The sequence below is a fragment of the Chelonia mydas genome, chromosome 7, assembly GCF_015237465.2.
Source record: "Chelonia mydas isolate rCheMyd1 chromosome 7, rCheMyd1.pri.v2, whole genome shotgun sequence".
Lineage (NCBI taxonomy): Eukaryota > Metazoa > Chordata > Testudines > Cheloniidae > Chelonia > Chelonia mydas.
In genome coordinates this window covers 25,043,617-25,065,312 of record NC_057853.1, presented here as the reverse complement: position 1 = coordinate 25,065,312, position 21,696 = coordinate 25,043,617, and the positions used below count along the sequence as shown (strand labels likewise).

General features: G+C 44.5%; 1 protein-coding gene across 4 annotated transcripts in view; it reads right to left on the bottom strand.

Annotated features, from left to right (window-relative positions):
- Positions 1 to 21,696, bottom strand: part of ARHGEF3 (Rho guanine nucleotide exchange factor 3) — a 306,129-nt gene that overhangs the window by 208,220 nt on the left and 76,213 nt on the right. For all 4 annotated transcript variants that reach the window (XM_037903918.2, XM_043550619.1, XM_043550620.1 and 1 more), the window contains one exon: positions 17,935 to 18,001. In XM_037903918.2, the coding sequence (XP_037759846.1) occupies positions 17,935 to 18,001 (67 nt within the window). The remainder of the gene's footprint in view (positions 1 to 17,934; positions 18,002 to 21,696) is intronic.

Here is a 21,696-nt window from a genome sequence, read left to right as displayed (position 1 = left end):
GAAAAAGGATCTCACTGGCTGATTAATCACAGACTTGAACAGTAAATGTGTTTGCAAACAAACAGTGTTCTGCTCAGACTTAAAACAATGTCCTGGCTGGAAGTAATTATTCATATCATACTTTGTTGGGTACAGTGGGATTATCGTGGTAACTAAAATGTGTTGAATCAACACATCAGTTTAGAATTATGCATTATTAATTTCAACATTGTCTGTAATTTGTCATGGTGAACTGCTTTTTTTTCCAGTTCAGTGTATATATTAAAAAGTACAGCTAATCTAATGTGTGTTTTGGAACTGTAGTTGGAATTGACTTTGCTATCCAGTTACGCAAATGCCACACAATGAATTTCTGATAGAATCTCCTCTCGTTTGCCAACATAAACCTTGCTGTTTCAGTAGAAATTAGTGTAGTGAGTAATCAACAATGAGTCTATTAGACTGTTCAACAACAAAAACCAACAACAAATAAAAAATATTAAGACTCCTTCCATAGATTAAGAAGGCAGACATCAAGACCAGTACTTCTCTAAATAAAAACTCGTGTCTAGTTTATCTATGTACCGCAATCACAGCTCTAATCACCAGGTCTGTAAACAGTTTGTTGTGCAAGGCAGATTTGTAACCATTGTCTCTATTACAGTTACCTTGTAAACACATGCAGGCAGTGACCCATTTGTTCTACCCAAAACGAAATTCAGGTTATCAGAAATAAGAGAACAGGACTACTTCTGGCAGTACTCCTTTTCTTTTTGCGGATACAGACTAACACAGCAGCTACTCTGAAGGAAGAGAACGTTGTTCTCCTTCCCAAACAGCCTAGTGCTCTTTAAAATGTTTCCTCAGTTGCATTTTGCAGTTACGTGATGCACCTAATTAGCACATGTGGGTGGTAGAGAGCAAAAGAGTTTGTTTGGCTTCTTCCATCACGAGAGCAAAGGACCATGTGCATTCTGTCTGCTAGCAAAAATGAAAAATAATCCTCCAGGTCCCACTGAACTGTCTCTTTCAATCATCACTGATGAAGCTTCTCCACTCTACATAATACTTTGGGGAAACTCCATCTCTGTGCTGGGCCCTAAGTGCAGAGCATGTCTCCCCAAGAGTGCTTAAATGTCAGTGCAGCAGGTCTTATTTTATGCCTGCACTGTAAAAAAAAGTGTGGTCATAACCCAAGTTAGCTAACCAGGATTAAAATAGAAACAAAGAACCAGCAACTCATCTTTTAACTTGAGTTAGCAGCTCAAGTTAAAGCTTACAGGGGAGCTGCTAATTATTAATTATTCCACTATAGTTATGTTGGTCAATTTCCCTGTGTAGACAAATCCTAAAGGATCCCCTGCTAAGGCCCCTAGAAAAAGAGTGTAATCCACACACCTCCTGAGTGTGGTGTTCTGTCCCATCTAGTGGCACCGAGACCACTTAGAGAGAAATTAATGAGTCTGCTCTACAGCCTTAAGTAAGGGCTATGTGGCTTTTAGCTCATGTAGTAGAGGTTCATGCATTTAGCTCCATAAGAACATAAGAACGGCCATACTGGGTCAGACCAAAGGTCCATCTAGCCCAGTATCCTGTCTTCTGACAGTAGCCAATGCCAGATGCCCCAGAGGGAATGACCAGGTAATCATCAAGTGATCCATCCCCTGTCACTCATTCCCAGCTTCTGGCAAACAGAAGCTAGGGATACCGTCCATGCCCATCCTGGCTAATTGCCATTAATGGACCTATCCTCCATGAATTTATCTGGTTCTTTTTTGAACCTTGTTTATAGTCTTGGCCTTCACAACATCCTCTGGCAAAGAGTTCCACAGTGTGACTGTGCGTTGTGTGAAGAAATACTTCCTTTTGTTTGTTTTAAACCTGCTCCCTGTTAATTTCATTGGGTGCCCCCAAGTTCTTGTGCTATGAGGAGGAGTAAATAACACTTCCTTGTTTACTTTCTCCACACCAGTCACGATTTTATAGACCTCTAGCTTATCCCCTTAATCGTCTTTTTTCCAAGATGAAAAGTCCCAGTCTTATTAATCTCTCCTCATATGGAAGCCGTTCCATACCCCCGAATCATTTTTGTTGCTCTTTTCTGAACCTTTTCCAATTCCAATTTTTTTTTGAGATGGGGCGAGCACATCTGCACGTAGTATTCAAGATGCGGGTGTACCAGGGATTTATACAGAGGCAATATGATATTTTTCTGTCTTATTACCTATCCCTTTCTTAATGACTTCCAACATTCTGTTCGCTTTTTTGACTGCCACTACACACTGAGTGGATGTTTTCAGAGAACAATCAGAGAAAGATCTTTTTCTTGAGTAGTAACAGCTAATTTAGACCCTATCATTTTATATGTATAGTTAGGATTATGTTTTCCAATGTACATTACTTTGCATTTATCAACATTGAATTTCATCTGCCATTTTGTTGCCCAGTCACCCAGTTTTATGAGCCTTTTGTAGCTCTTTGCTGTCTGCCTGGGACTTATCTATCTTGAGTAGTTTTGTATCATCTGCAAATTTTGCCACCTTATTGTTTACCCCTGTCATAAATATAAAGGGAAGGGTAAACACCTTTAAAATCCCTCCTGGTCAGAGGAAAAGCCCTTTCACCTGTAAAGGGTTAAGAAGCTAGGATAACCTCGCTGGCACCTGACCACAATGACCAATGAGGAGACAAGATACTTTCAAAGCTAGAGGGGGGGAGAAACAAAGGGTCTGGGTCTGTCTGTGTGATGCTTTTGCCGGGGACAGAACAGGCATGGAGTCTTAGAACTTAGTAAATAATCTAGCTAGATATGCATTAGATTATGATTTCTTTAAATGGCTGAGAAAATAAGCTGTGCTGAATGGAATGGATATTCCTGTCTTTGTGTCTTTTTGTAACTTAAGGTTTTGCCTAGAGGGATTCTCTATGTTTTGAATCTAATTACCCTGTAAGGTATTTACCATCCTGATTTTACAGAGGTGATTCTTTTAACTTTTTCTTCTATTAAAATTCTTCTTATCCAAGGGTTTGGGTCTGTGGTCACCTATGCAAATTGGTGCAGATTTTTATCAAACTTTCCCCAGAAAAAAGGGGGTAAGATTTGGGAGATTTGGGGGGGAAAGACGTTTCCAAACTAACTCTTTCCCAGTAACTGGTGTTCGATGTTTGGTGATGGCAGCGAAAGTCCAAGGGCAAAGGGTAAAATAGTTTGTACCTTGGGGAAGTTTTAACCTAAGCTGGTAAAAGTAAGTTTAGGAGGTTTTCATGCAGGTCCCCATATCTGTACCCTACCGTTCAGAGTGGGGAAGGAACCTTGACAACCCCTTTTTCCAGATCATTTACGAATATGTTGAATAGGACTGGTCCCAGTACAGACCCCTGGGGACACCACTATTTACCTCTCTCCATTCTGAAAACTGACCATTTATTCCTACCCTTTGTTTCCTATCTTTTAGGCAGTTACCAATCCATGAGAGGACCTTCCCTCTTATCCCATGACAGCTTACTTTGGTTAAGAGCCTTTGGTGAGGGATCTTATCAAAGGCTTTCTGAAAATCTAAGTATACTATATCCACTGGATATAGCTTCAGAGGTCCCAGGTTCAATCCTGCCCGCTGCCGACCGGTGTCTGTGGGGGCTCGTCCAGGATTTCAACAGGAATTCTCTGAAGCTCGGGATGTACTTCCTCAGCTACGGGAAGTATGTATTGGAGTATTGGTTGATCACAGGATGACTATGAGCCGCCAATGTGATATGGCCGTGAAAAAAGCTAATGCGGTCTTGGGATGCATCAGGTGAGGTATTTCCAGTAGAGATAAGGAGGTGTTAGTACCTTTATACAAGGCACTGGTGAGACCTCATCTGGAATACTGTGTGCAGTTCTGGTCTCCCATGTTTAAGAAGGATGAAATCAAATTTGAACAGGTACAGAAAAGGGCTATTAGGATGATCCGAGGAACGGAAAACCTGTCTTATGAAAGGAAACTCAAGGAGCTTGGCTTGTTTAGCTTAACCAAAAGAAGGCTGAGGGGAGATATGATTGCTTTCTATAAATATATCAGAAGGATAAATACCATGGAGGGAGAGGAATTATTTAAGCTCAGTACCAATGTGGACACAAGAACAAATGGATATAAACTGGCCATCAGGAAGTTTAGACTTGAAATTAGACAAAGGTTTCTAACCATCAGAGGAGTGAAGTTCTGGAACAGCCTTCCAAGGCAAGAAGTGGGGGCAAAAGACCTATCTGGCTTCAAGATTAAGCTCAATAAGTTTTTGGAGGAGATGGTATGATGAGATATCAATTAATTGCCAAAATCATGTTCTTTGACTATTCATGGTAAATAGACCTAATGGCCTGTGATGGAATGGGATCTGAGTTACTACAGGGAATTCTTTCCTGGGTATCTGGCTGGTGAATCTTGCCCACATGCTCAGGGTTCAGCTGATCACTGTTTTTGGGGTCGGGAAGGAATTTTCCTCCAGGGCAGATTGGAAGAGCTCCTGGGGGTTTTTTGCCTTCCTCTGCAGCATGGGGCAGGGGTCACTTGCTGGAGGATTCTCTGCACCTTGAAGTCTTTAAACCATGATTTGAGGACTTCAATAGCTCAGACATAGGTGAGAGGTTTATTGCAGAAGGGAGTGGGTGAGATTCTGTGGCCTGCGTTGTGCAGGAGGTCAGACTAGATGATTAGAATGGTCCCTTCTGACCTTAAAGTCTATGAGTCTATGTAAACCACACACCTCTTGGGTGTGGTGCTCTATCCCAGTTAGTGGCACCGAGACCACTTATATGGGTATGTCTTCACTACCCGCCGGATTGGCGGGCAGCCATCGATCCCTGAGCGCTCTCCCGTCGACTCCTGTACTCCAGTGCCATGAGAGGCAAAAGTGGAGTTGACGGGGGAACAGCAGCAGTCGACTCACCGCAGTGGAGACACCACGGTAAGTCGATCGAAGTACATCAACTTCAGTTACGTTATTCACATAGCTGAAGTTGTGTAACTTAGATCGATCCCACCCCAGCGTAGACCAGTGCTTAGAGAGAGATTAATGAGTCTGCTCTACAGCCTTAACTAAGAGCCATATGGCTTTTGGCTCATGAACTAAGCTCCAGAGGTCCCAGGTTCAATCCCACCCGCTGACGACCAGGATCTGTCGGTGTTACAACAGCATACTAAAACCATGCACACAAAATACACATAAATACAAAAAAGAGTCATGGAAAGATTTTTCAAACATTTTAGTTCATACTGTACTTTATAACAAAAGGTCTTGTTGATGTTTGCCATATTCCAATACTCTTCCTTGTAACAGTGGAATAACAGGGCATTGTAGCACTATCAAATTGGAATCACCAGCATATAATTTTACTTCAATTTATCTCAAGTGAGACCAATCTGACATTACTTGAATTATGCCCATATTAATAGTCTTATTCTTGTTGTTTAGTCAAAGAGATAAAAACCAATAGATAAATGCATTAAGTGCAATCAAGTGTTAAATTGCTATAGGAATCTTGGAGCATAGGAGAGGTAGGTGGCTGCTTTTTGTTGAAAAGTTCTTTTATGTAACTAACCTGCCAGTCAGAGCTAAGAAAAACTTTTCTTTCTTTCTTACTAACTTTTACCCTGCTTAGATTTGTTTCATTATAGGAATAATTGAAGTCAGCCAACTTGCACAAAATACATGTATGCTTTTTGTAAATACCGTCTGAGAATTGTGGAATTTATCCCATTTGGCATGCAAGCTACCTTTCCCCCCACAGACTTGAAACCAGGCTAGCAGAGAAACTGCTTATGCATCAGAAACTGACCTTAGTATGTTTAGCACATTTTTATGTCAGCATCTAATAAATTATACCGGCTTTGCTCACAGGTGGCAGCATCTGCAGCTTGGTTAGCTAAATACTTTTGTAAAACTAAAAAGGAAATGGAACAAAAAGGAGGAAATAAAGAGAAACTGCACTGCAGTAAATTATCTCCAATGTTCAGGCAACTGCACACCAAACACATGCCTCTAAAAATATTTCAAGCAGAAATGTTGGTTTAGATTTCACTATGCATTTTTTTATTTAATTTTAGCAGTGAGGTTTTTCAGCTAATTTGGGTGAGTAGGGAAAGGAAGAGAGAAAAACCAACATAATGTAATATTCCAGATGTTTGTTTCAAAAATGCAGAAGATTGTATTCATTTTTTGTTGAACAGAATAGACATACCTATCACAGTGATAAGCAGGGGTGAAATGATGGTCCTTTCCAATCATTCCCACAGACCCACCATTCCTCACTGACCAGGAAACTTTTTTTTCCCTTGGTCTTCTAGTAACTTCTCCATATCAAACCCATTTGTCACAAATCTAGTTGAGTTCCCCATCTTGGACATTCCAATTGCTGTGCGGGATTCAACTGCTGACTCAGTGTGCTTTGAGCCTTCAGAGTCTGAACCAAGTCCAGGCACTGCTTTTGGCTTGGGTTCTTTAAGCACACTTTTGAGCGGCAGATCCTCTGTCTAGGACCCCCTGTCAAGAGCTAAGACATCACAGTCCAATTGCCCAACCCGTGGAACTAGAGCTGACCCCTCTACTCCTCTCCCCACTCCCACCATTGTACCTGGTCTGGAAAGTACATGACAAAAACAGCCCATATCAGCAAGGATGAAATCCACTACAGGTATTCAAAAAAATACATCAACTTCAGAACAACAACTTTATACTATCAACCAGAATGGATAAGTTGTTCAGAAAGATTCACCAAATCATCACAATGTCTAAAAAAACCAATACAAATGATTACATTATTCAAATAATCATCCAGAGTCTAGTCTACAGTCTATACTCTCCATTTTAAATCAGTTGTGGACCCCTCTCACAGCTTCCCCCACCACTTCCTCATTCCTTTGGTCTCTGCTGCTTCCCTCTACCCCTACTTTTTCCTCCTCTCCCTCCAGGTCCACACTTCCACTTCCCTCTAATACTCTAATACTTTTTTGACTTTCACCAAAATAAATTGGGTTCAGCCCACTGATGCCTAGAACATTCCCTGAAGTTTTTGAACTGATTGGGTGCAGTGTTCTAAAGTTATTGCATTACAGGATAGACAGAAATGCCATCAGGTTCAGTGTAGGTCACCAGCTATTCTTAGCCACTTACACACACAGCATCACTAAGTTTAGTAGTGCTATATGACTGTTTTAGTCACGGAACTTCCCATTAAGAAAAAAAATATGAAGATTTGTTGGTCTCTATATACACGGCTCAAATTGATTGCTATCAGCATGGGGGGGGGGGAAGTTTCCCCTGATAAAATAAATTAATGTAAAGTGAAGAGGAGTTTCCCTTGGTAAATGGTTAACATCCGGGCCCTCCTTATCTCACTTTGAGGTTTGTGTTGGTGTATGCCGATTGATGCTTTAAACAGACCCATTTTTCTCAACACTAGACAGAGACATTTTAAACTATCAAACCGACTGTCAAATGAAGATTGGAAAGTAAGCACAATGTTTTCATTTCATGCCTTTGCCACTTTTGGTTGTCCTCGTGGCTTTGGGGCTGTTGAAATATTCTTGTATGCTATTTCTAGATGACATGCTATATAAGTTTTCAACAAATCATCAGCAGTGCACACATTTCAAGAGCTCCTCAGAGATCTGTTTGTCATGCCCAAGTGTGACAGCACCAAACTCACTGTTCTGTCATCAACATTAATTCAACTCTTCGTTTTATCCCGTTAGAATTGTACTCCTGTTTGAAAAGATATCAACATTTCTTTTTATTATTCACCATCTGTACCAAAACCTTAGTGACCTGAAGTCAGCTCACTAAGCTTTTCAGAACAAACTTTTTCCATTCATCAAAGCAAAGCTGATGCCAAAGAGTTGCAAATGCTGAATGAAACTTGGCTCTCTTGTCCAGTGCTCACTTGTCTGTGCATTTCAGTGTCCAGACAAGTCAGGTGGACTACTGATGCAGGTTCTTCCTTGACCCTTTAAAGTATTTGGTCCAAACTTTTACGAGGAATTAATATTTGGTTCTGTAACTGCACTCTTGTACAAGTTTTGTGGGAAATGACCACTACAAAATGTTTGAAGTTTCTTGCTGCCAGTACTAAAACATCCTTGGAATGTCTAAAAACTAGTGGTAGCTTAGATACAAGTGATCATTACTTGATCACATTTGTTATGTGCAGACAGAATAAAGTTCAGTTCAGAAATGTATATACTAGGTTCCTTTAAAGGGTCAATTTCACAAAGCTGACAATTGTGAGTTAAATCAGCAGCGAGGGAAAATTTTAACAGAAAATATGTGAATGCTAATTGGAACTTGTTTAAAAACACTTTACTGGATGCTCAGGAATATCTCCAAAGCCACAATCCCACAAATCAAGAAAGAAGGCCTTCTTGGTTAAAAAACCAACCTGGCCTAGAGGGGCAGTAAAGGCATATTTTTATATATTTTACACAGATACACACAGATATAGATATATAACAAATGGAAGAAATGGGAAGTTGATAGTAATGAATATAAATCAAAAGTTAAGAACTGTATAAAATTGATAAAGGAAACAAAAGGACACAATAAGAAATTTATGGCCAGCAGAGTTAAGGACAATAAGGAGTTTTTTAAAGAATATTAGGGAGAAAAAGAATCCTAACAACAATATTGGTCCATTAGTAGATGGAGGTGGTAGAATCATCAACAAAAATACCTAAAAGACAAGAAGTAGAATCATAGAAATGTAGAGGTTTGAAGAGACTTGAAGAGGATATCAAGTCCAGCCTGCTGCACTGAGGCAGGACCAAATCAACTTAGACCATCCTATCCAATCTGTTCTTAAAAACCTCCAGTGATGCCTATTCCAGAGCTTAACTATCCTTACAGTTAGAAAGTTTTTCCTAATATCCAAGCTAAATCTCCCTTGCTGCAGATTAAGCCCATTACTTCTTATCCCTCTTTCAGTGAACATGGAGAACAACCAATCACCATTTTCTTTGTAACAGTCCTTAACGTAAATAAAAACTTACCATGTCCCCCCTCAATCCTCTTTTGTCAAGAGTAAACATGCCCAGTTTTTTTTAACCTTTCCTCATAGGTCAAATTTTCTAAACCTTTTTTTTTTTTTTATCATTTTTGTTGCTCTTCTCTGGACTCTCTCCAATTTGTGCTCATCTTTCCTAAAGTGTGGTGTACAGAATTGGACACAGTACTCCAGCTGAGGCCTCAGCAATGCTGAGTGGAGTGGGACAATTACCTTCCTTGTCTTAGATACAACACTTTTGTTAATACATCCCAGAATGTTATTAGCATTTTTTGCAAGTGCATCACATTGTTGACTCATTCAATTTGTGATCCACGATAACCCCCAGATTCTTTCAGAAGTACTAACACCAAGCTTGTTGTTCCCCATTTTGTAGTTATGTATTTGATTTTTCTTTCCTGTGTAAAATATGCGGCCCTTGTCTTTATTGAATTTCATCTTAATGATTTCAGACCACTTCTCTAATTTGTCAAGGTCATTTTAAATTCTAATTCTGTCCTCCAAACCACTTGCAACTCCTCCCTTCTTGCTATCATCTGCAAATTTTGTAAGCATACTCTCCACTCCATTATCCAAGTCATTAATGAAAATATTGAGTAGTAACAGACCCAGGACTGACCGCTGCAGGACCCTACTACATACACCTTCCCAATTTGACAATGAACCATTGATAACAACTCCGAGTATGGTCTTTCAACCAGTTGCACACCCACTTACAATAATTTCATCTAGACCACATTTTCCTAGCTTGCTCAAGAGAAGGTTCTGAGGGTATTACTAAAATCAACATACATCACATCTACTGCTTCTGGGACCTCACCCATCCTCCATGAAGTTCTTGAAGATAATTGTTAATGGTTCCAAGATGGCTTCAGCTAGTTCCTTAAATACCCTAAATACCCTGAATTTCATCAGGCCCTGTTGACTTGAGTACATCTAACTTCCATAAATATTCTTTATCCTGTTCTTTCCCTAATTTGGCTTGCATTTTTACCCGTGTTGTTAATATCGTGCCACCCCACCCACCTCCACCCCTCTGTGCTGGACACAGGTGCTGATAGATGCCCCACAGTAGCGTGCTTGCACTTATTCTTCTCTGGGTCAGGCATTTGCCCCCTTTTCTCATGTGGGTCTGGAAACTCCTGATACAAAACCCAATTACACGCAGAGAGGTGTTCAAAGCATTTATATAAAACAATATTAGGCAGAAGAATGGGACAGACCAATGGGCCAAAATGGAGATGGGTGGGAAAAAAATGGTTACTTTGTAACTGTTGTTCTTCAAGATGTGTTGCTCATATCTATTCCAATTAGGCGTGTGCACAGCCGTCAGAAAGTTTCCCCTAGCGGCATCCATCGGGTCAGCTGTGGAGCGCCCTGGAGTGGTGCTTTCATGGCACTCAATATATACCCCAGCCAACCCAGTATCCCCTCAGTTCCTTCTTGCCAGCTACTCCAACAGAGGAGAAGGGGGGCAGGTATGGAATGCATATGAGCAACACATCTCAAAAAACAACAGTTACAAAGGTGAGTAACCGTTTTTTCTTCTTAGAGTGCTTGCTCATATCAATTCCTACTAGGTGACTCCCAAGCCTTACCTAGGCAGTGGGGTTGAAGTGAAGCAATGTTAACTGCAGTACCACTCTACTGAAAGCCGTGTCGTCCCTGGTGTGCCGGGCTTAGTGTGCTCAATGTAGAAGGCAAGGGTCCTGTGGACATCCAGGGAATGCAGCCGCTGCTCCCGGGGTCTGGCGTGAGGTTTAGGGTAAAAAACAGGCAGGAAAATATCTTGTCTGGTGTGAAAACCTGACACCACCTTGGGGAGAAAGGCCGGGTGAGGCCTGAGCTGCACCTTATCCTTGTGGAAGACTGTGTAAGGCAGTTCCAAGGTAAGGGCCTTTAGCTCAGAGACGCGTCTCGCTGATGTAATGGCGACAAGGAAAGCCATCTTCCAGGAGAGATACAAGAGGAAGCATGTGGCCATCAGTTCGAACGGGGGCCCCTGAGCCTGGAAAGGACCAGGTCCAAGCCCTTAAGAAAGCGAGCAACCATCGGGTTGGTGAAGACAGAGCAGCAAGACATGCCCAGGTGGAAAGCCGAGATAGCAGCAAGGTGAACCTTCACGGAGGACGCCGCCAGGCCTTGCTGCTTCAGGTGTAGAAGGTACTCCAGAATGAAGGGCATCAACACCCAGAGGGGGGATGTGTAGCGCTGGTTACACCAACACAAGAACTGTTTCTACTTCGCCAGATACGTGGCTCGAGTGGAGGGCTTCCTGCTGCCCAGCAGTACTTGTTGTACGGGGTCCGAACACAGAAGCTCCGTACGGTTTAGCCACGCAGCATCCATGCTGTGAGGTGGAGAGACCACAGGTCAGGATGACAGAGGCAACCATGGTCCTGGGTGAGCAGGTTGGGAAGAAGAGGCAACGGGACTGGAACGTCCACTGACAGCTCCAACAGCGTGGTGTACCAATGCTGCCAGGGCCATGCCAGAACTACCAGAATCACCTTCGCCCTGTTTCTGCGGATCTTGAGCAGGAGCTTGTGCACAAGAGGGAAGAGAGGGAAGGCGTAAAGCAGGCGACCCAACCAGGGAAGCAGGAACGTGTCTGTGAGGGAGCTTGGACAGTGACCTTGGAAGGAGCAGAACGCTGGGCACTTCCTGTTGCCGCGGGTGGCAAAAAGGTCGACCTGGGCAAACCCCCACCTTTGGAAGATGGGGTGGACAACATCCAGCTGGCTGGACCCCTCGTGAGAGTGGAAGGACCTGCTGAGGTGATCCGCCAGCGTGTTCTGGATCCCAGGAAGGAAGGACGCCACCAGGTGAATGGAGCGGGCTATACAGAACTCCCAAAGTTGAATGGCTTCCTGGCAGGGGGGGAGGAGTGCGCCCCCCTTGCTTGTTGATGTGGAACACGGCCGTGGTGTTGTCCGTGAGAACCGCCACACAACGGCCTTGCAGGTGCTCCTGGAAGGCTTGACAAGCAAGCCGCACCACCATCAGCTCCTGGACGTTGATATGGAGGGAGAGCGTGGACTGAAACCACAGGCCCTAGGTCCGAAGGTTTCTGAGATGAGTGCCCCACCCCAGGGCTGACGTATTCGTGACCAAGGACAAGGAAGGGGGCCCCTTTACACACCACCCTGGGATCTAGCCACCAGTGGAGGGAGACAAGGACCCGCTCTGGAACGGTGACCACCAAGTTCAGTCCGTGGTTATTTCCATGGAAATGGGACAAACGATTCAAAAAAGGGTAGGATCCTGGGGGAAGTCTGGTTCGCCGTCTTTGGGTGTCCCTTCAAGAGGCCTGCTTGGAGCCCGATGATGGCTTTTGGGGTGCTGGCCTTGTCCAGACAGGGGCTTGGAGGGCTTCCTCCTGCTATTACATCGCCACCATCTGTAAAAATCCTGCCTCAGCTGAGGAAGGTAGGAGCGCTGCTGCGACTGCTGAGGTTTGAAGTGCTTTCACTGGTTTGCCGGGGTGTGCATACTGTGGCAAATTGCCGGCACTACTATGATGGGTCTCACGCTTTCTCTTCTTGGCGGGGTTCAAGGCACCGTTTCTTGCCCCTGAACTGGGGTATTAACTGCCCCACTAGTGTCCTAGAGGAGGGAAGTGGAAAGGGAGGGACCCGGGCCCACCCTCTACTCTGGGTCCCAGCCCAGGGGCCCTAGGGATCGTGGTAAATCACTAGAACTAGCGGTTCCTTCCCCTGGGCTACTTCCGTCTCCTGCCCTTCAGCTTGTGGGGCTTCCTGCCCTCCCTCTGCACAAACCAGGTGTCCCTTTACCTAAGATTTTGGTCTTCTTAGCCCGTGGCAGCACTTCTCCAAACTCTCCTCTGCTTCCCTCCAAACTGCTCTCTGCTCCAACACCAATCCACTCTGTTTCAACTCCTCCAAACTGCTCTCTGCTCCAGTGCCGATCCACTCTGCTTCAACTCGTCCAAACTGCTCTCTGCTCCAGTGCCAATCCACTCTGCTTCAACTCGTCCAAACTGCTCTCTGCTCCAGTGCCAATCCACTCTGCTTCAACTCGTCCAAACTGCTCTCTGCTCCAATGCCAATCCACTCTGCTTCAACTCCTCCAAACTGCTCTCTACTCCCACATCAATGCACTCTGCTTCAACTCCTCCAAACTGCTCTTTGCTCCAACACCAATCCACCCTGCTTCAACTCCTCCTCTTGTCTGAAACAGGAAGTTTTTATCATGTGACTGACTTCAGGTCCTCTAATTGGCTTCAGGTGCTTTAATTAATTTATAGCAAACTTTCTTCTCTCTACAGGGAATAAGGCTCCCTTCTAATACTCTCCTGCTGCCCTCTGGCCATGCTGTATCACAATACCCAGGGACTTCAGGGTCGTCCTCGAGTCTTTAAGGCTGCGCAGCCTAAAGTCAGTCTGTTCTGAGAACAGATCACCCCTGTCAAAGGGTAGATCCTGCAGCATTTGCTGAACCTCTGGGGGCAGGCCAGAGGCGTGCCTCATGGCAATCCTGGAAGACAACATGCGTGCAGCCAAGTCTTCAGCATCCAGCAAGGCCTGCAAAGAGGTCCGTGCCACTGTTTTGTCCTCGTCAACCAGGGCCCCAAACTCCTCTCTGGACTCAAGAGGCACAAGCTCCTTGAACTTCAGCATGGAGTTCCAGAAGTTAAAATTGTAATGGCTCAGGTGCGCCTGCTGATTGGTGATCCGGAGCTGAAGCCCCTCCACGTGGAGTAAACTTTGCGGCCAAACAAGTTGAGGCACTTGGCATCCTTCGACTTGGGCCCAGGGGCCAGCTGACCATGCCGCTCCTTCTCGTTCACAGCCACCATCACGAGCAAGCAGGGCTGCGGGTGAGTGAACCAGTAATCACCCCCCTTCGAGGGGTCAAAGTATTTGTACTCCACCCCCTTAGCCGTAGGGGAATGGAGGGTGGGGTCTGCCAGATGGTTTTGGCATTAGTCTGAATGGTCCTGATGAGGGGAAGGGTCACCCTCGACGGGCCTTCCGGGGCCAAAAGTCCACCACCGGATCCTCCGGTTCCACTACCTCCTCTGTCTGCAGGTTCGTATTACGTGCAACCCTGCGCAGGCGGTCCTGGTGGGCACAGATGTCAATCGGCAGTGACCCGGAGATCGAGCTGCTGCCACAGCCTTGTCAGGGGAGGAGGGGGAGGAGGCCACAGGGGGAAGAGGATCATCTTGTCCCCCCTCGGTTGCAGAGGCTCGATGTCCTGCATCACCAACCAAAGGGTCCAGCTTAGGGACTGGGGTCGGAGGGGGTCCCGAAGTGGGAAGAGTGCATACAAGAGCTAGTTGGGGAGTCCAGAGGTACTGGACTTAGCAGATCCCCCCGTAGGGCCAGAGTCAATGGTGCCGGGGTTATGGACTTTGTTCCTGGGCGCTCCCCTCCGGGACACTCCCCATTGGCTGGCTCCAGGGAAGAGCGTCTCTGTGCAGGAGGCGTACCCTTTTCCGGCTTCTGGTGCCGCTTCTGACCAGGAGAGTGGGAGGGGTGCCAAGCTGATGTCACCGGTTGCAGTGCCGGAGAGCAGAAGTGCTGCGGGTCTCGGTCAGAGTCCAACCATGGTGCCACCTCCACAACTGCCACTGGGGTAGTGCGCACTGAAGCGCTCGGTGCCAGGTCCTGGCATGCCGAAGGAGGGTGGGGGCTAAGTGCCACCTCCATAAGGAGCTGCTTCAAGTTAAAGTCCCACTCCTTTTTAGTCCGAGGATGAAATCCTTTGCAGATCCTGCACTTTTCGTCTTCATCAGCCTTCCCCAAACACTTCAGGCAAGAGTCATGGAGGTCGCCCATTGGCATGGGCTTAGAGCAGGACCTGCAGGGCTTGAACCCCGGAGACTTGGGCATGGAGCCCGAGAAGAAGAATCGGGGTGGAGGGGAAACCCCCCAACCTGACTAGCACTAACTAAAAACCAAAAACAAGAACTACAAACCAAACTAAGAGCAACTATCTACAGAGCTAAGGAAATGTGGAGATCATGCGAGCAAGATGCCACAGTTCCAATGACCATCACAGGCAGTAAGAAGGAACTGAGGGGGCGCCAGGTTGGCTGGGGTATATATTGAGCCCATGAAGATGCCACTCCAGAGGGCTCCACAGCCAACCCGATGGATGTTGCTAGGGGAAAACTTTCCAACAGCCATGCACCCGGCGCGCACACACCTAATTGGAATCGATATGAGCAAGCACCGAAGAAGAATTTAAGGGAATTCAACAACAGTGAAACAGGAGTACATTCAGATGTGCCAAAAACCATCACTCCCTACCCAAGGCCTCTAACCCCACTAGTGCTGCACATAAAGCTGGGATGCTAGCTTCGTGGGTTGCGTTGCTCAGTCGGGGCCTCCAGCCTGTTGGAATTAGGGTTACCATCTTTGAAATGCAAAAAAACCACAGCAACCCCTGCCCCCGCCATCACAAGGCAAGCTGGCTCCAACCCCAAACCCCAGGCAACTCTGCAACTGCCCCCTTCAACAGCCATTAACAGTATCTAGAGAGAGTACACATATAGATAAAATTTATACCATCATTGACCACAAATGGGCATTTGTTTTAAGAGCTTTATCATTTATTACTTGTTAGCCAGTCTCAAACGTAGTTTCATTTAGCCAGTTGTCATTGAATGTGCCGTTTCTGATTCAAGCTTTATTTCGGGGGTGTAGTAGGATCACTCGCACCATTGCCCTGATCTTCCATTATTTAATATGCCTCACACATCTCCTCACTCTTGCATGACTCATACCCTCTCTCACACACACAGGCGTGGTGCACTTGTGTGTTGGTGGGCAGACAGCTGCTGTATTTTCAACAGTTTTGATCTGTCATAGCTTAAACTGCGGAAGTGGGAACACTGCAGCATCTTTAGCTGGACACAGACACTTTTAATATTAGATATCCCAGTGTATTGTGATAATAATGGAAATCTTTAGACCCATGTAAAAAAAATTATTTTTCTGACAACTGGCAAATCCATTAAAAAAAACCCCAGCGAGACTGGTCAAATACAGGCCAGGTGGTAAGCCTAGGTGGAATGCTGCTCCTTGGTTACCCAGCCTTCACATTCCCCCAGGACACCTGGGAGTTTAAGTCCAAAGTGTTGACAAGTCAAAGTCTGGTAGTGTCTGTCACAACTCCTATTCCCCTGTCTTATGCACACCCACTCCCAAAGCAACACAGTCCTTCTTCCTTCCACAGAGCTCCCTCTGCCCCCCCTCCCCTGACGCTACAGCCAAGATGGCACTTGCCCTCAAGCTCCTCCAATCTGCCATGGAATCCTCTGTCATCTTGCCCCTTCAAGCTGTTGATCCTCCAGGACTTGGCTGCCCTTAGGTGCCATCTGCTGGCTTATTACAATATTAATTGTGTTGAGTATCTGGCCACCATTAATCTTTTTAGTGAAGACTAAAGCAAAGTAGGCCTTAAACAACTCAGCCTTCTTGATGTCATCACGTATTAGCTACCCTTCCCCACTAAATAGAGGACCTATACATACCTTCATCTTTCTCTTGCTCCTAGTTTATTTAAAGAACTTCTTCTTATTGCCTTTTATGTTCCTTGCTAGGCATAACTCATTTTGTGCCTTAGCCTTTCTGATTTTGTCCCTACATATTTGTGCTATACTTTTGAATTCCTCCTTAGCAAATTGTCCAGGATTCCATTTTTTGTAGGATTCCTTTTTGAATTTCAGGTAATTGAAGAGCTCCTGATGGAGCCATATGGGCCTCTTATGAGTCTTTCTATCTTTCCTTCACATCAAGATAGTTGGCAGTTGGGCCTTTAATTTTGTCTCCTTGAGAAATTACCAGCTCTCATTAACTTCTTTATCCCTTACATTTTCTTCCCCTGGGACATTACCTACCATTTCTCCGAGATTGTTGGTCTGCTTTTCTGAAGTCTATTGTCCTTATTCTGCTGCTCTCACTTCCTCCTTTCCTTGGAATCATTAAATCTATCATTTCACAATCGTTTCCAGCAAAATTCCTGAGTAGTCAATAAATATTACTGTTTTGTATTTGGGAAAAAGCACATGGTGTAGTCATAGAGAATGATGATAATGCAATACTTTCCATTCCAAAAGTATCTTGGGAGGATGTTAAACATTGTCCCAAGATGACTGATCATAGCACCTGGTCTGGGCGGGATCTGCAACATCTGTGACAGCAGATGGCCGACTCCACATCCACTAAGGCTTTCCATGATTCAAGAATTTCATATCAACCAGAATTCGTAAGTTGTTCATAGACAGATTCCCCAAATTGTTACAGTACCAAATTTAGGAATAAGTTTTATTTTATTTGGTAGAAATAGTTCCACATTTTTAGTTGTGTGGGGAAGTTTTATTTAAGAGAACAACACTCCTCTGCAACATTTGTAACCCCAATATTGCAGCATCCTGTTAATATGTCAGAGCCAAATTATGAAAATACAAAATTGGCTACAAACAAGAGTGAAACTGACTAGTCTATGTACAGTGTCCAAATTTAATATAATGCAAAAGTAAACAGACAGTATAAAGGATGGAAACTGAGAAAGACTTTTACCAAATTATTTTAGTTTTAATTATTTATATATATAATTATATAAAGATAAAATACAAACCATAATCTGCCAGTATCCAATCCCTACTTATAAAACATTTAAGCACATGCACGTCCTTCAGTGCTTTGCTGAATAGGGATAAAATATGTGCTTAAATACTTTGTTGAACTGGGATCTAAATTCATAAAATACTGTATGTAACAGACAGATCTTTCTACCCAACCTTCCATTAAGCTACTATAAATACACACACACACGTCTGTCCAGGATCATCATCATAACCACAACAAATCTGTATCTTTTTTGACATTTAATCAAATCACTTTAAAGCATTTGTAGGCAAAACAATTAAATAAAATACCCAAACTTACCCCTCTGAAATTCCAGCCTTTCGTGGAAGGAAACAGGGAAAAGTTGTTCTGATGTTGCCGTTTAGGCCTGCAAGATGAGACAAGGATAGCATTTACTGGTTGCATTTTTAGCCTAGGACTCTCCAGATCAATACTGGGCGAGAGAGGGAGTGGGAGGGAAATAGCAACATAAGTTGTAAACAGACACCTTAGATTTCTTACTGTTTTCTTTGAACTGGATATATTCGTGACAAATTTATCTTTTCACTTCAGGCATATTTCGGAAAACAACCTGTTTTCAAATGGTTTGAAAGCCAAAATAAAGAGGCAGCCTTACAAATCTAATGAGACATGTGGAATTGATTTTCAGCACTGACCACCCATAGCTTCCAGTGACTTCAACACTACTAAAAAATCAGGCCAGCTGTGCCTTCTTCAGACCATGTCTAAAATTATACCAGGAAGAAGATAAAGGCAACTTAACAAAGTTTTGCCATCAATTGACATACAAATCCAAAATGCATTTGAACCAGGCAACATTTACAGTTTCAGCTTATTCTGAAACTCCTCTCCCTCAATACATTACAATTACATATTATGCAGTTCTCTCTGTAATCATCACAACCACCACTTTTATACTTATATAGTGCCTTTTATCAGCAAATCTCAAATCATTTTGCAAAGTTGGACAAGTATTATCAAGATTTTACCAATGAGGAAACTAAAACAAAGGTTAAGTCAGCTGCTGAAGGGTAGCAAATCAACAAATGGCTAGCAAACTGAATCCAGGTGTTACTCGCATCATTAAGAATACTGCTAGCTGCCATTTACATGTATAATTTTAAAAGTACACTCCAAGATAGATCCTGCTGTCTGGATCACTCAGTGCATTTTGGCTCTGCCTATAATATAAACAACAGTGATAGGGCACTTGTTTCAAATATTGTTGACTTGTGTAGGGTGGGTATGACCTAATCATGTTGTGAATGACTTTTAACCTGGCTACACGTGATCATCACAGGGCTTCCAACCACATCACAAATGTTAACTACTGTAACTGGGTCAGGGGACCACCAGATTCTAAACATATCTGACAATTACATTTTTACATTTACAGTTAGGTTTGGGGAAGGCAGATTGTTTGTTTTGGGATTATTTTGGAAACCACCACCTTTCAATCATGAAGAACAGATTATTCAAATAAATAATCACTTACCTATAGGAAAGTAAAGAATCTATGAATTATTTATTCTGTTTATTAAAGCTCTCTCCAAACTTAAAGACAGCACACATATTATAAAAAAAAGCACATGAACAAACTCCAGGTATATTAATATCAACAAAAATTCCTCAAATCCAAGCCAAATAAAGTTTTGCCCTCTAAGAATCAATAACTCCTCCCAATCTACCCAGATATTCTCTCCAGCCCAATTTACTCTTACCCTAATGAATATATCCTGCAGGGAAAGCCTGACAGCATACATTGACATTGCAATAAGCCCTCAAAGTCAAAAAATCCAGATTCTGCTGGACCAAGAGAAAAGGATTTCTCTTTCTAGATGTCCAATTAGCCATCATGGCCTTTTATACAAAGGGGGCAGGGAGGAACAAGCAACAAGAAAACAAAAAAGAACTCAAAATCAGCACAGTAGAAGGCTGCACGTTAAAACTGCCATCCATCCAAGAGAGGAAGGTTGTTCTTGTAGTTAAAAAACAGAACTGAGACTTGAAAGATTTGTGAACAATTCCTGGCTCTGGCACAGAGTTCCTTCATGACCCTGGGTAAGTCAATCTCTCTGTGCATTAACTTCCTCTCTCTCTAAAGTGGGATAACATTCCTTTCTGCAACCTTTTGTCTGTCCTGTCTAGAATGTGAGAGACAAGGTGGGTGAGGCAATATCGTCTATTGGATCAACTTCTGTTGGAGAGAGAGAGAGACAAGCTTTCCAGACACACAGAGCAATTCTTCAGGTCTGGGAAAGATACTCCCAGAATTACGGGCAAAATGCAAGGTGATCTGGCAAAACCTGCAGACATTATCTCCATGGCTACAATGATCAACACACCCACCCCCCCAACACACCTTTCCAAATCCATGGGTCCTATAAAATGCCTACCACAACACATCATGTACATCACCCAATACACTAAGTGGCCCAGTAACAACTATTTGGGCATGGGCGGCGGGTGAACCTCCACTTTGGGGAGGCTAGCCCACCAGACCTGCCCCTTCTGCCTGAGGCCCCACTCCCCACATGCCAGAGCCCCGAAACCCCACCCCCCATAACAGGAAGAGCCCTGAAGCACCCCCTCATGACTAGAGGAGCCCCAACTAACCCACCCCAGCCCCCGCAGGCCAGCCCCTTCAGCCCCAGCGCCTATCCAGGCCACTCCCCCCGCACTGGACTAGGCTGGCCCAAGCACTGGGCCAGGCTGCTTCCCTCCCCCACCCCTGAGCACGGGGCTGGGCCGAGCCACTCCCGCCCGAGCACAGGGACAAGTGGCTGCCTCCCACCCCCCCAACTGAGTACTCAGCCGCTCCCTCCCCTCCTCCCCCCCCCCCAAGCGCAGGGCTGAGCCATCCCCTGCCCGAGTGCCGGGAAGAGCCGGTGCCCGCCACCCTGTCCCCCACTCCGAGCCAGCAGCCTCAGTGCCCAGCTGAGATGCCTCACTCCCCCGCCCACCGCTTGCTTGCAGCATCCCTCCTCACTCCACCGCCCCTGAGGAGAAGCGACGCAGCGCAGGGATCGGGGGAGAAAGAGGGGGAGTGTAGGTAGGCAGCAGCAGCAGCAGGCGGTGGGTGGGTGGGGAGACCCTGAGGAAGTTGCAGGGCTACCACGGCCCATGTATCCCTCGGGGGCAGCTGCGCCCGCTGCCCATGTATTTGGGTAAAACCAGACAATCCCTACACTCTCGAATGAACTCACACAGGAAAACGATAAAAGACAAAAACACCCTATCATCTATGGGTGAATGCTTTTCACAAAGCTATCACTTTATATTTGACCTATGAGTCCTCTTCCTCAAAGGAAACCTGTACAACACTTTCAAAAGACAAGCCTGGGAGCTTAAATTTATTACTCTGCTGGACACTAAAAATCATGGTCTAAACAGACACTCCGGATTTATGGCCTATTACAACATTAACCCCCTCTTTTTGTCCTATGACTGCAGAGGTGTTAAGGGGGCACTCTACCTTGAATGGTCCCTTATAATACGTGTTAACTGCTTATGCTAAACAGTCTGTTCCTCTTTGCCTTTTGCTGTAACCTTGGGAGTACCTTTCTCAGACCTGAAGAAGAGCTCTGTGTAAGCTTGAAAGCTTGTATCTTTCACGAACACAAGCTGGTCCAATAGAAGGTATTACCTCATGCACTTTATCTCCCCAATAGCATGGGACTGACAGAGCTACAACACTTCTCACTGGCTAGAATGTGAATGGACTCTTACCATGAGTATTTATGGCATACATGGAACCCTGATCTCAGTAGGGGCTTCTTGTTGCTACCATAATACAAATAATAATGATCATCCCATCTTTTGTTCAGTTCCCTCTTCAAATTTTGACATTTAATTTTGATATTTAATTTCCCAGTTGTGAACTCTGTCAGCCCAGAGAGAGTTCCAGAACTTCAAGTACACACAGATAGAGTCAACACAGCTCACAAGGCTACACACACCGTGAATTCTAGAATCAAAGACCTGGCTCTGAAAAAGCCCTTTTGCCATATCTTTTCCATAGTGGCCATTAAGGTGAAATTTTCAACTCAAGAGCCTCAGCTG